At 33.3% G+C, this 14352-nt stretch overlaps 1 protein-coding gene across 3 annotated transcripts; it reads right to left on the bottom strand.

Moving 5' to 3' along the window:
* Positions 1-7295: 7295 nt before the first annotated feature.
* Positions 7296-13339, bottom strand: LOC132172196 (plant cysteine oxidase 4). 3 transcript variants are annotated; one of them, XM_088511294.1, is made up of 7 exons: positions 13142-13339; positions 12519-12667; positions 12306-12457; positions 12008-12171; positions 11711-11858; positions 7920-8123; positions 7296-7800 (listed from the first exon to the last, which is right to left on the bottom strand). In XM_088511294.1, the coding sequence occupies exons 3-7, from the start codon at positions 12403-12405 to the stop codon at positions 7682-7684; spliced, it is 735 nt and encodes a 244-aa protein (XP_088367420.1). In that variant the 5' UTR covers positions 12406-12457; positions 12519-12667; positions 13142-13339; the 3' UTR covers positions 7296-7681. The 3 variants fall into 3 exon arrangements, with proteins under 3 accessions (XP_088367420.1, XP_088367422.1, XP_059439632.1); XM_088511296.1 differs by having other exon boundaries at positions 12306-12442; XM_059583649.2 differs by having other exon boundaries at positions 12306-12667; positions 13142-13338.
* Positions 13340-14352: the final 1013 nt, after the last annotated feature.

The raw sequence follows: 14352 nt of genomic DNA, 5'->3' as shown, positions 1-14352 counted from the left end.
AAAGAGTTCTTCAAATGGCTTTACTTCGTTAACAAAAAGTCTGAAAATGATCTTTTCCATTCCAAATGAAACAAAAAGTATCCAGTTAGTGTATTTTAGAGGGATAAAATTGTTCAAAAAATTAAAATGACAATTTTACCCCTCTTTAGAACACTAATTGGACACTCTCCATTTCATTTGAAATGGAGACTAGTAAATGAAATGGAGAGGGTCTTATTCCCAAAAAGTCATGAAAGTTACTTAAGGGATGAGTTAGACACCGATGACTCCCATATACTACAAAAAATCAGGTTTTAATGACTAAAAATTAGTTACGTTTTAAAGCTCAAAAACGTCACTAATGAAATGATGACGTGTCAATAGCGACGTGGGTTACACGTCAAAAATTCAGGAGTCACTAATGGAAATTAGTGACGTTTTTGGACTTGGCACGTCACCATTTAGTTTCTATATAGGAGAAGTGGTAGCACATACTCTAGTATGAATGATACACTCACTACAAAAAAATAGGTATTTTCTGACGTGGCAAACAGTGCATATTTTTTGCCACGTCAGCATTTTCTGACGTGGCAAAAAATGCCACGTCAGAAAATATTTTCTGACGCGCCAGTTTGGCACGTCAGAAATTTTCTGACGTGCTAAATACTTGCACGTCAGAAAAAGAAAAAAAAAAAAAAAAAAAAAAAAAAGACCGAAATTTTGAAATTTTTTCCTCTTCTTATTTTCCCTCCGCTTTTTTCATCTTTTTATTCTTCCCCCTCATTTATTTTTCCAACACTGTCTCTCTCCTATCCCTTCGCTTAGTATAGAAATTAAAATCTAATTATCTCTATGTCTTTTTTTTTTCACTGAAAAACACTATTTAATTGGAGATAAAACAAACAAATATGAAATGAACTTGTCGTTGCATCCAAATAGCTAGGTTTTCTTCTTAATTATATTCATGAATTCTTTCATCTTTTTATTCTTCTCCTTCATGCAGAGAGAGAAGGAAAAAAAAAATTGCAGGGTACTGTACTTGCACTCTACGGTGTGTTGGAACTTGGGGGAGGAAAAGGAAAAGGAAAAAAAAAAAATTAGAAGAACTGAAACCTACGTGCAGAGAGACAAAAAATAAAATAAAAGAGGGAGTGAAGAAGAATGAATTAATTAAGAAAGGGAGAGAAGAAAAATAATGAAGACAAAAAAAAAATTAAATAAATAAAAGAATTCCTGACGCGCCATATTTGGCACGTCAGAAATTCCTGACGTGCCAAATATAGCACGTCAGGAATTACTGACGTGCCATATATGGCACGTCAGGAATTATTTTATATATATATATATATATATATATATATATATATTATATGTTTCAGAAATAAATAAATAAATAAATAATTTTTATATTAGGTTTATTTATATTATATATATTCACCTTTTCTGACGTGCTAGAATTAACACGTCAGAAATTTCTGACGTGTTAATTTTAGCACGTCAGAAACCTGATATCAAAAAACAAGCGGGATTTTCAACTTTTTCCCTCTTTTTCCCTATCTTCTTTCCCTCTTCTTTTCCCTTTATAATTCTATTATATATTCATATTCTTTAATCCTTTTTCTTTTATTTCCAAACACAGCTCTCTCTCTCCTCTCTCAATCTCCCTAGCCTCTTCTCTCTGTACATCCGGCCACCAGCTTCTAAAGGGAAGAAGAAAAGGAGAAAAATAAGATTGAGGAAGAAGAAGAAAAAGAAAAAAATGGGAGAAGATCAGAAGATCCAGAGAAGCAGCAGAAAAGAAAAGAAAAAAAAAAAAAAAAAAAAAAAAAAAAAAAAGATGGAGAAGATCAGAAGATCCAGAGAAGCAGCAGAAAAGAAAAGAAAAAAAAAAAAAAAAAGATGGAGAAGAGATCGAAGCAGCAGAAGAAAGAAAAAAAAAAAAAAAAAAAAAAAGGAGAAGAGAAGAGGATCAAAGAAGAGAGATTTTTGATTTGAAGAAGCTCTGATTTGGTTTATTTTGATTTGATTTGAGAGATTTTTTATTTTTGATTTGAAGAGAAGAAGATCGAAAGGTTTATTTTTTGATTTGGGTTTTTGATTTTTTATTGATTTTATGGTTTGGGTTTTTGAAAATGAAGGAAAGAAGAGAGAAAAGAGAGTGAAAATGGAGGAAAGAAGAGAGAGAGAGAGAGTGAAAATGGAAGAAAGAAGAGAGAGAGAGAGAGAGAGAGTGAAAATGGAGGAAGCAGCAGAGATCAGGGAGAACTGGGGACCGGAGAAGACTACTGTTCCAGAAATAAAAAAAATATTTTTAATTAAAAAAAATCCAGAAAAAATTAATTTTTCTTTTTTTTAAAAAATTTTTTTCTGGATTTTTTTTATTAAAATTATTTACTGACGTGTAAAAATTTGACACGTCAGAAATTTTCTGACGGGTTAAATTTCAACACGTCAGTAAAATTTCTGACGTGTCACAAGTTAACACGTCAGAAATTTTTCTGACGTGTTAATTATAACACGTCAGAAATTTTCCATTTCTGACACCTATAATCTTCACACGTGAAACACGTCAGGAAGGCCCCGTCAGGAACGTTTTCTGACGTGTCAGACTACCTGACACGTCAGAAAACGTCCGTCAGAAAAAATTTAATTTTTTGTAGTGACTTGACCATGGTAAGTAATCCCAAAATGAGTTTAGATAGCTTATAATAAGATGTTTAATGAATGTGTTAAATTAAAGAAAATCAATAAAATTTCCCTTAAAAAACTTGATGACATTAATTACGCATGAAAAAGAGTCTATAGGAGTCACATGTTTTTAACAATGAATGCATGATCATTTCATTTTTTATTTTCAAATTCATTTCATAATAGTTTCATAGTTTATTATTGGAATAATTTTCCTTTAAATCCTTGAATTACCACGCGATTTGATAAGCCCATCACAAACTTTAAAACCTCTCAATTTAAACCCTTGAACTTTCAATTGCAGACAATTTGAACCCCTCCGTCATATTTTAAACATTAAAAGAGAGACAATGATGTTTATACCCCTAAATTTTTAAAAAATTTCAAATTTATCCTTAATTGCAATATAAAAAAAAAAAAAAAAAAATTAAAGAAAAAAAAAATTCTCTGGCCTTGTGACCTGTGGGTCAGGCCAGACCCACTTATCGACCCAAGACTAGGTCTGGCCGAGACCTAGTGTGGGTCTGGCTTGACCCACCGGCCAGAGCAACCGCAATCATCTATCAGACGCTGCAAGAATTGGGTTTGGGCTAGTTTGCCTTCAAAATCACCCAAACTATTAGACCCACAAATAGAGCTACAACGAGTTTGCCGCAGATGTTGAAAAGGTATATAGAATCTTCAAGAAATTCCACTCGAGGGTTCCCAAACTGGAGCTCGCTCTGGTAGAATCCAGTGCTAGAGACCGGTGTGGGTTCGGCCTGACCCACGGCTTCGTGCGTGGGTCTAGCCTGACCCACGGCTGCATGTGTGGGTCTGGCCTGACCCATGAGTCTTTTTTTCTTTTTCTTTTTTGTTTTTTTTTTATATAAAAATAAATAATAAATAAATAAAAAAAAAGAAAGAAAAAAAAAATCACAGATATTTTGATCTGTTTAGCTATTGCCGTTAAAAGTTAATGGCTAAATCTGACGAAAGGGTTCAAATTGAGAGGTTTTGAAATTTTGGGAAGCTTATCAAATCGTGTGGTAATTCAGAAGTGTAAAGTAAAGTTACCCATTTATTATTATATAAGTAGCAAGCAATTTCTGCAACCCAAATTTCTTACCATGCCTTACATGATTGTAAATAATTCAAGAACGATTTGACTTAAATGCTGTACGAAATATTTAACATGTTATTAATACACTGTAAAAGCTATTAATATGTTATTAATACATATTTAACATGTTATTAATACACTGTAAAAGCTAGCCCATTATTCTCAACCGTCCCCCTGTCGTGGTAATAAGCATCTCACTTCCTATAGCGTACTATTTAATTCTTACTTTCATTACATTATGACTTTATTCATGGGTCTTGTGGTGGTGAACAACCACCATTTGTACACTTGCCTCCTAAAATTATCATTTTAATGTAATTTAACGGGTCCATTAAATGTCGGCGTTAAAACTTGGGTAAAGCCCACTTAATTCTCTCAAACTACCACCACAATGACAATTTACTCCATAAATTATCAATTGCGACAAATTACCCTCCCAAACTACTAAAACAATGACAATATACCCCAAATTTTAACAAAATGATGAAATTAGCCTTACTAAAATAAAAACAAAAATGCTAAAATTTAATTTGTTTTTTCAAAATTTTAAGGGTATTTTTGTCTTATTGAAAATTTTATAGAGATAATTTCGTCATTTTGCTAGCATTGTGGGGACATTGTCATTATTTTGGTAGTTTTGAGGGTAAATTGTCGCAGTTAATAATTTGGGGGGTAGATTGGCATTGAGGTGGTAGTTTAAGGAGGTTAATTGGACTTTACCCTTAAAATTGACTTAAAAATGCCCAATTAAATTTCCCAATTTTGGATGTTGGTATTTTCGTTTAATTCATCCCTAATTATCCAAAAATAATAATTTTTCTTTTTATCTCAAATGGACATTAATTCTGCATCTTTTTCCTTGTGGGTAAGTGCGTGAACAATGATCCATTAATAAAGCTACTCATGCCATGCAGCTTCAGAACTTCTTCTTTATGAATATTGATTGATTTTTTTTTTCTTTTTTTTTTCTTTTTTTTTTTTGTATTTTTATGAGTTCTCAGGAAGACGGAGTGTGCAGAGAATAATTTAAGATTTTGTGTTCTTGTCTTGTCGTTGTGAATTGTGAGATGTGTTTGTCAAGGTGTGCAGAGAGATTAGAGAACAATTTAATGACACTAATTTTGTGTCACATCACACTTGCATTCATATTGCTTGCATAAGACTGAATAATTTAATGATTTGATTTTTTCTTCAAGTTTTTTCAAAACAATGAGATCCATAATGTAAATACAGATAATACAGTCAAATATTAAAAAAAAAAAAATTACAACCTTTGATACATTGTTCTCTCTTGGTACAGCCAAATTGTATTTTAAGGTGTAGCTTTTTGGTTAGTTAATATCAATGTTGTAATTTAGACAGGTTTACAAGATTGACGATAGAATTTTGTTAAGTGTTAATAGCACTCACAATGGCTTAACTATTTCTTAATTTTATCTAAAATAGATAAGCAAAACACTAAAAAAAACTTTCTAATTTACATTATAGCACTCACAATGGCTTATGTATTCTCCCCTTTTATTTAAAATAGATAATGAAATTTGTAAAATACTTCTACATTGGATTATGTAAAACTTATCTAATTTCTACTGCTATTTCTCTTTCAACATCTCTTTTCCCAAAATTTTCTAATATTATTTTTCTCTCCACATCTCTTTTTTCCTAAAAATTGAAAATTAGCATCTTTAGGAAAAATATAATCTTCATAAAAAAAAATAAAAAAAATATATAAATAAAAAAAATAGATAATCGAATTCGGATGTATGCTGGTGTCTTTTAAAACTAGTTAGCTAAACTAGATAAAGTGGATTTTGATTAGCTATTTTCCATAAAAATATACATAAACCATTGTGAGTGCTCCTATGCATCTCAAATGTAAAATACTTTTTTTTTTTTGCATAATAATTCACCGCTACATGTAGTGGACACTGTTCACACATCCATCACATTAATATACTAATTCTCTCTCCACATCTTTCTTTTCCCAAAATTTTCTCATATTATTTCTCTCTCCACATCTTTTTTTCCGAAAAGTTGAAAAATATGATCTTTAAAAAAAATACAATCCTTATTAAAAATAATAAAATAATAAAATAAAATTTAAATGATAATAAAAAATAATAAAAAAATGAGAGCCCCTATGGTTTGGACCTCATGCAAAATACCACTTTTGCATCACTCAATCAACATGTGCTACATCATCATTTCAAGAAAATTACAAAAAACCAAAATGAGAACAAACACAGCAAATCAAAGTGAAAAAAATATATATATATATCAAAAACACCGTTGGTTGCCAGACCCAGTAGACCCACAGCCAGACCTGGCCGCCGGCCGTGGGTCTGGTCGAACCCATTGGCCTGGGTCTCGCTGTGACCCACCAAAATCCGCCTCAAAACCGATTCTAATGCCCCAAAATCCGTTTCTAATGTTCAAAACTCGTTTCTAATGCCTCAAAACTCATTTTTTGATTTAAATCTAAAACTTAGAGGTGAAAAGTTAATCCTTTAGGGATTTTATCACTCTAAAGGCCAGAAACCGGCGCCGGAGAGAGGTGACCCACAGCGTGGTTGGGTTTCTACCAAACCCATGGCAAAACCCACAGTGACCCACGACGCCAGACCCACGCCGTGGGTCTAGGTAGTTTCACGAAGGGGTCTGGCCAAACCCCTTCATCAATTCTTTCATTCTTTCTTTCTTCCTCAAAGAAAATTCAATGTATTAGGACCTAGATTATTTTGGTGCATATTTTGAGTTTTTGCTTAGATGTCAGTTAGGGATCGGAGGCTATAAAAGTGGTGTTTTAAGGAGGCTCCTGACCAAAGTTAAACTAAAAAAAAAAAAAATCAAAGGTATGGTATCTTTTAAAACTCATTAACTAAACTAAATAAAGTGAGTTTTGATTAACTATTTTACATAAAGATATACATAAACCAATATAAATGCTCTAACACGTTTAAGAAGACTTTGGTCACTCACTACTTTATTTTTCTTATTCTTATTGAATTATTATTTATCTTTTTTATTCTTGAAACATAAATGGCTGATAACTTCAATTTAAATTCGATATCGGCGTCCCAATGGATAACTCAATTGGCTGTGAATCACACCTCATTAAGCGGAAGTCACTACTTTGAATCCCCCATTCCCTTTCCCTCCTTGTATAGACATGTCAAAAAAATAAATTTTCCATATCGGCCCCCAAATAAGAATTCTTAGCTCCGCTAGTGACCTAAATTTCCAAATAAAATATCCGTTTTACTGCAAGATTACAAAGAGAAAAAGAAAATAATAACAATAAAACAAAATATTTATAGGGAAACAATAAAAACAGAATCTAGATGTTAATATCTATAAGCACCGGCAGAATAGTCGCCGCAAACATTATGCGGTTTATGCTCTCTGAGAGACACAGGTTCCATGCTGACAAGTGACAACCACATCGAAAGCACAGGTTTTCTGGCATCCATTTGGTGCTCTCTGAGCATCTGTTTTTGAGACTTGAAAGACCAAAATTTAAACAATCTAGACTCCCCATTTAGATCATGTGTCAACTTGGAGGCACCTCACCATGTTAATTCCACTATCTCACATCATTGTATAAAAAAATAAAAAAAAATATCTGATAACTTGTAAAGGAGGTCAAGAAGATCCAAGTGGAAGTAAAATATATCTGAAAGCTGCTTATTACAATAAAGAAACAATCATGGGTATGTTAAGAGTACAGGATTTTTGGTGGGCATTCACCGCCAAACTATTGTAAGAGATATGTACAATCAAATGCCTCACAATAGGAATGGCGGTATTTATTGCCAACATTCCAGGCTCCAGCATTACTGCGGCGGCAGTTGGCACCCCATCACTCCAGCAATCACCTCACTGCCTCCTCATCCCTTTTGTCCAAAAACCCTCTCAATGTCTAATAATGGGGCCCCTGTAATGCCCCCTGCAGACAACTAAGTTTTCTGGAGGTTGAATTTCTTCCAACCAAGCCACTTCAGATGCTTGCATCCCACATAATTGATCAATATCTTTAGCCCGAGAAGGAGGAGCAGAAATTATTAGTTCCGGAAATCAGATGAAAAAAAAAAGCATTTTTCTCTCTTAACACACATGCACAAAGAAAAAGAGGGAGAGGGAGAGCATATACCTGGTAGATCTCTCCTAGGGGATTTCCGGAAATACGAGCAATGTCGACCATTTTCTGAGTTGTATGGGGGTGCAAGAATGTCAAAGAGAGCACAGGGAGTCAAGGCCTTGAAACAGTGAATATTGCCACCACTGTTTGGATAAAGGGTGGTTGTGGCACAGGGTGCACTCATCTGACAATCTCTAACAAGTTTTGCAGGTCTGGCTGTATATTCCAACTAATCCACAGTCAGTATCTTACTTTTTTTTTAAAAAAAAAAGAAATAAAAAAATAAAAAATTTATCATCTTATCCTATTAAGAAAAAAAGAAGAAGGAAAAAATAGGTAATCCTCTAACCTAATAAAAATCAAGAAAATGGGGAGAAGAAAAAGACATAGGAATGCTTGATTAAGACATTCATCAAAAATAAACATGCTGGAAAATGTTGAGAACTAAATAAACAAGTGTTAGAGAGATCATCAAACTGACTAATTAGATTTTTTTTTTTATATATAAGTAATTGGGAGAATGGGAGATCCAAACTAGTGACCTCCGCTAATCCCAAGCCAATACAAAGAAACATTAAAGTATCTCTAGTAAAAAATAAAAATAAAAATTAAATGACTATGTAAGATATATCCAAGAGTATTTCCAAATTAAATGTATGTGAGAATGGATTGCTAGATTTGAAGAAGCAGATGCTACACACCCTCTATATATGGCGAGTGGCATGGACTATTTCGCTTGTTTCTACATTTCTGAGTTTTTAGCATTATGTTCTTTTTCTGAGTTCGGGGTCTTTTATATACTCATTGTATACTAAGGTTGCGCCCTCTACACTTTAAATGAATATATATTATTTATTAAAAAAAAAAAAAAAAAGATATATCCAAGAGTGTTTTGAAACTTGAAATTTTGCTCATCATTATTAAGGATAGTAAGTTAATCATTGCAATGCTAGCACTAGAAATATTTCGATGAACCAATTTATTTCTTCAAACTTGTCAGTGAACTGATTTAGTAACAATCAGGACATAAGAAATTTCTCACAGCATCGCCCATGTTGCACACATAAACATTTCGTTAGAATTTCTAAATGTCCCAACACTTGAACAATCCCTTTTCCGGGACAATACGAATTTCAGGAAATAATCACATTGTTGTATCCTCCTATACCCAACAAACCAAGCAGCATGGAATAACCATAAGTCAGCAAGTTAATCTGGTTGACATCTCCATTAAAGAGAATTGTCCATCATTGCTCGAATGTCTACAATACATTAAGATCTTTGTAGAAAATTACAAAATCTGTCGTCATTGTCCATTGAATATGATGCCAGCATAAACTTGTACTTAATAAAAGATGTTGGCATTCAACAAATTAACCAACATCAACATGTTAATTTCTGATACTTCAGTAGTGTTCTCAACATGTTGGCAGCAACATGTTGAGAACACTAAAAAGAGTAGATGGTATGAAAATTGTGTAGGATAAAAAGAGGTGGTTGCAGTGGTGCCGCTGTTGGCAGTGTTCTAGTGTTGTTCAGAAAGTTGGGCAGTCATGAGGTATAATGACAAGTTGGCAGAAACAAATCATTCCTCCAAAATTAAAGGTCGGACCTATAAAAACCATTTTCAATCATCCCTATAGGTTTCTACACCACCTGGGACTAATATTATTTATGAGTCTAGTGTGCCTTTTAGACACCAGTACCTATCAGTTATTAATAATTCTTTGCCTAGTATATTAGGGAATACATATCAGAGATGTTAAGAGCCATAAAGGACTAAATCCCTGACTTTTCCCAAGCATTTGGCTTGGACAAAACCAAGTCATATCATTACATATTGCTGGATCACCATGGTTTTTAAGTACAGGCGGATACTAGGCAATATTTCTCAATATATACAAATAACATCTTGGATCAATTTTTCATTTTATCATCCAATTTGAGAGGAAGTATACAAGAGGAACTACCTAAATAGAATGAGCAAAAAAGAACAAGGAAATTGGGCCGCCTTTACGCTTTTAATAAGACTAGTTATTACTTATCAAAAAAAAAAAAAGAAAGAACAAGAAAATCACTATAACTAATTAGTTACAGTTAAAGGAGAAAGTAAAACATTATATAATTGTAATGGCCTAGGGAAAAGCATTAGCCACATCTGCGCTATCACACCAAAATGATTATTCAATTTGGAGCTTCCCTATAATTCATTATAAAGCCTACTTTTACCTAGTAAGTAGGCAATGTGAGACTTAATACCCATGATCATCTTTATAAACCACCTATTCTATGTGGGCTACATCTCATCTTCCCAATATGAGGCCCAATATGGGACTAGAGTGTTACAAACTACCCCTCTTAAACTCCTGACGTCCTCATCAAGACTACATCATGCAATGCTCCCAGTACCACATGGCCTGGTATTACTAGGTGGCTCTGATACCATTTGTAATGGCCTAAGGAAAAGCGCTAGCCACTGTGCTATCACCCCAAAATGACTTAGTCAATTTGGAGCTTTCCTAGAAATCATTATTAAGCCAAGTTTCACTTAGTAACTAGACAATGTTGGACTTAACATCCATGACTATCTTTATAAACTATCATCTATGTAGGCTACTTCTCATCTGCCAAATATGGTAATGAAGTGTTACAATAATATAGTAAGAAATATAACTAGTATATTACATATTACTTTGATGGCCTAAAGTACGACATATAGGGGACACAAGCTCAGAGAATATTTGAAACTTCTGATATGAAATACAAGAACCCAAGAGAACTTCCCTTGTCACTATATGTTTTATTAAGAGGGCAGCTATCTATACTTTAGAAAACTCTCTTTCCAACATAATACTACCCAATAATAATTAACTGATTTTCACTAAATAATAAAAAACTGCCACTATAAAGCTTGAAATTGCTGCAAACAGCGGGTCATAAGACAGTCATAGCTGCTGAAATTATTTTGACAAAGCTACCTAAAGTGGCTATACTTGCTTCAGAAACTTCCTCACCCTCACAACACAAGATATAGCTTAGCAGGATTTGCCCTCCATATTGAGCATAGGTGAAAGCACCTCATATAGGTAACATGCAAGAGAAATTAATAAGAAAGGAGGACAGAAGTGTTAAAACTCATAAGAGGAGAAAGAAAAAAAAAAAAAATCATGAGAGAAATGAGGCTTATCAGCCCCTGCAGAAGGAAATGAGATGAACGTACATACTTAGAAGGGATCCAAACAAGCTAGTTGTTCTGAACAACAAAAATACCATGGAGCAGAATTTAGAGAGATTATATTTGATGATATCTTGAAGGCTAACTAGTTCACGTAGAAACCAACTAGAAATGAATAAGGCTTCTAATATATAATTTTTTTTAAGAGTTACCTATTCTTGTACTTTTGTTATATTTAAAAATAAAATAAAAAAATAAAAAATCAATGGTTTGTCAAAAGACATCAAGTCATACTTAATTGGTATCATTTGACACTATTAACAAAGTGGTGATACCCTATTGATATTTTTTTTGAAATTAATATCAATATGTTTTTGAAATTAATATTGATATTTTTTTTTGATAAGTAGAAATTAATATTGATATTAATTTCAAAAACATATAGAAATTGTCTAGATTCCATTTCCAGCTCTACTATTTGCTTCAAACCAAGACTATACTACTCTTGACCTTCCAAAATTTTTTTTATCTTATAACTAAGTTACATTAAAGATATGCATACTTCGAAATATCAGTCCAAAGCCATATTGTAATCTTGAAATATGCTAAGGTCAATGCAGATTGGCACCTTGAGATAGATCAGCAGACCCGGGTACATCAAGCCAATCATATGATCTCACATGTAATGAACCGTAAAGAAGCTTGCTCAACACAGTCATTCCAGGATGATTATGAAGTGGTATGATAGAGCCAGGTGGCATGCAGAAAATTCCTATCTGCGACAAAATCCAAAAATTTCCCAAGTACATGTTATGAATCCAGCTTTGAAGTTTCACAAATATTCAAACCACTCAACCAGAACCAAAGGTTCCAAAATGAAAATCCAATTGATAACCAATACCCTACAGAGATTTAAATTACTTACAGAAAATTTGTCACATTCATGCAAGTGCAAATATTTAATTGGAGGTGGGTACTGATGACTGCCATTACGCCCTTTTTTGCCATTACTACCATTTACTGGAACTTTCCATTGTCGCGCCAATTGTGCCTCCTGTTCGAGACCCACATTAGAAGGCTTCAATTCATCTGGAATAGCATTATAAGATGGTGTTAACACAAAGGAAGTATTCGAAACTAAAATGTCTCGGACCAAGTGCAAGGCATGTTCATGAGCAAAACAAGACAAATACGAATAAAGCTTCCTTTATCCTCCTTCTTACCTAAAGTAGAACGAACTTTTCCAAGAGCTTCTTCTGGTATCGGACCATCAGTAGAGAAGGACGCCTTGCAGGCATCATATAACTTCTGAATAACTGGCATGGTATGAAGAATGTAGCAATCTAGCAAACGGATCAATCTGTATATATAGTAACTGAATTCTAATTATCAGTCACCGAACTTCGGTGTAGCTCAACCATCAAAATCAAAAATACCTCTTGGGTTGCCCCAGGTTACACAAGAGCGTTAAAAAACAACTTCCTTTCTCTACAACAATTCCAAAATCCAGTTCTACGTGAACCCAAGGGACAGCAATAGATATGCATGGTAGTCAATCACCCCCGTGCACTGCAGCTTAAAGCACCTAGCAAACCAAGTATCATATTAGTATATTTCACAGAACAATATAACAAACTAGCTCCATTTTTAATGGCGAAGAAGAAAAAATAATAATAATAATAATTTTAACCCATTTGATTCTCGGTGGTCACAAGTATTGTAACTAGGAAAACAATCCGATTCAATTAGCCGGTTAAGCTAAATTAAGCTCACAAATTGAACCACACAAAGTAACAAAACTTAATATTTCTTTTCCCAATCTTTCTCAGGAACCAAACATAGGGTAAAGCTTAAAAATACCAATCCAAGTGCAGCAACCATAATCAAACAAAACACAATCAGAGTCAAATTGAAGCGGCTAATCTCAATAAATCAGATTCAAAATCAATTCAAACGAATTGGGGAAAAACAAGAAAAAAACAAAAGCAAAAGCTTTTCAGATTCAATCCCTAGATCGAATCGCGGTCCGTTTATTCGAAAATTTTGGGCAAGAGAGTACCTGAGATTCCGAGGCAAAAGGGTTCTGAAGATTTTGGAAAGAGAGAAGGAGATGATTTTAATGGGAAATGGGGAGGATCGGAACGACGTCACTCAGCTAAGGAAGCTATAGCCATAGGGCTATGGCCATGTACAATGTATGCGTGCGGGGAGTGGGGGAGCTCCTTTTGCGGCTGAGCACCTAGGTAAATTGAAATTCATTGAATCTTACCCTTCGCCCACCTTCCACATGTTTTTTTCCTTTTCCCACTGAGATAAGATAAAATAATATTATTATTGTTCATGCTTTTGCAAAAGGAAAAAATAATTAAAAAGTGAATAGGACATTTATTTTTAATCATGACCATCAATTATATATATATATAGAACGGAATTTTAGTTTAAAAAAAAAAAAAAAAAAATTGGGGGTGTTTGGTGATAAACGAATTGAATTCTATGAACAAAAGTTAATATGTCAAGGGAATAAAACAAAAAGGGCATGTTTGATTTGATTTGATCGATTGATGCTCTTGGTTCGTTGACAATTAAAGAGTTTATATATGATTTATCTGTTTAAATAATTTTTTAATTATTAATACTTATTTAAATAAATAAAATTTATACATAATCTCTCATATTTACTGTCCGAATAATTATTTGGATGATTTAGGAGTATGAAAGGGTGAGAGTTAAGATGAGGGTGAAAAAGAAAGGAGGGTGAGTCTTAATTTGTTCAAATTTCTTTTCACTAAAAGAAAATTGGTGGGAATTTTGTTCAAAATTATTAGGAAAGTATTTACGATACTATAACTCATTTACAAATTTACATAGAACCTTACATTTTATAAAAATAAGTGTCACGTGATAGTTCATATTTTAGTGGCTAACACGGGCAATCATATTTTTTCTGTAAACGTAATAAATGTTATGCAAACTGTCATGTAATAGTGCACATTTTAATAACTCCCCCGATAAGTGTTATGTGGGCCGGCTGCTAATGCCCATACCCCTACCAACACTCAAAAAAATATTGTCTACCGAATAATTGAGAAAAAAAAAAAAGAAGGTAATTTTATTGAAGACTTTTGAACTTCCACTCGATTTGACAAACTCTTAAACTTTAAAATCTCTCAATTTAGTCCCCTAAACTTTCAATTGCTCTCAATTTAAACCCATCCGTCAAATTTAGCACTTAGAAATACCAAAAAAGACCAAAATATCTTTGATTTTTTT

This window comes from Corylus avellana, chromosome 1 (genome assembly GCF_965113065.1).
Source record: "Corylus avellana chromosome 1, dhCorAvel1.hap1.2, whole genome shotgun sequence".
Lineage (NCBI taxonomy): Eukaryota > Viridiplantae > Streptophyta > Magnoliopsida > Fagales > Betulaceae > Corylus > Corylus avellana.
This window is presented reverse-complemented; position numbering and strand designations above follow the sequence as displayed.

What these genes read in the sequence shown, in the direction of transcription:
- LOC132172196 (XM_088511294.1), bottom strand. Translation starts at nt 12,405, where the DNA reads ATGCCAGTTATTCAGAAGTTATATGATGCCTGCAAGGCGTCCTTCTCT. An exon ending in ATGAATGTGACAAATTTTCT is followed by an intron (nt 11,859 to 12,007) that starts GTAAGTAATTTA and finishes ATTTTGTCGCAG; the next exon opens with ATAGGAATTTTCTGCATGCC. An exon ending in GTCTGCTGATCTATCTCAAG is followed by an intron (nt 8,124 to 11,710) that starts GTGCCAATCTGC and finishes TGGAATATACAG; the next exon opens with CCAGACCTGCAAAACTTGTT.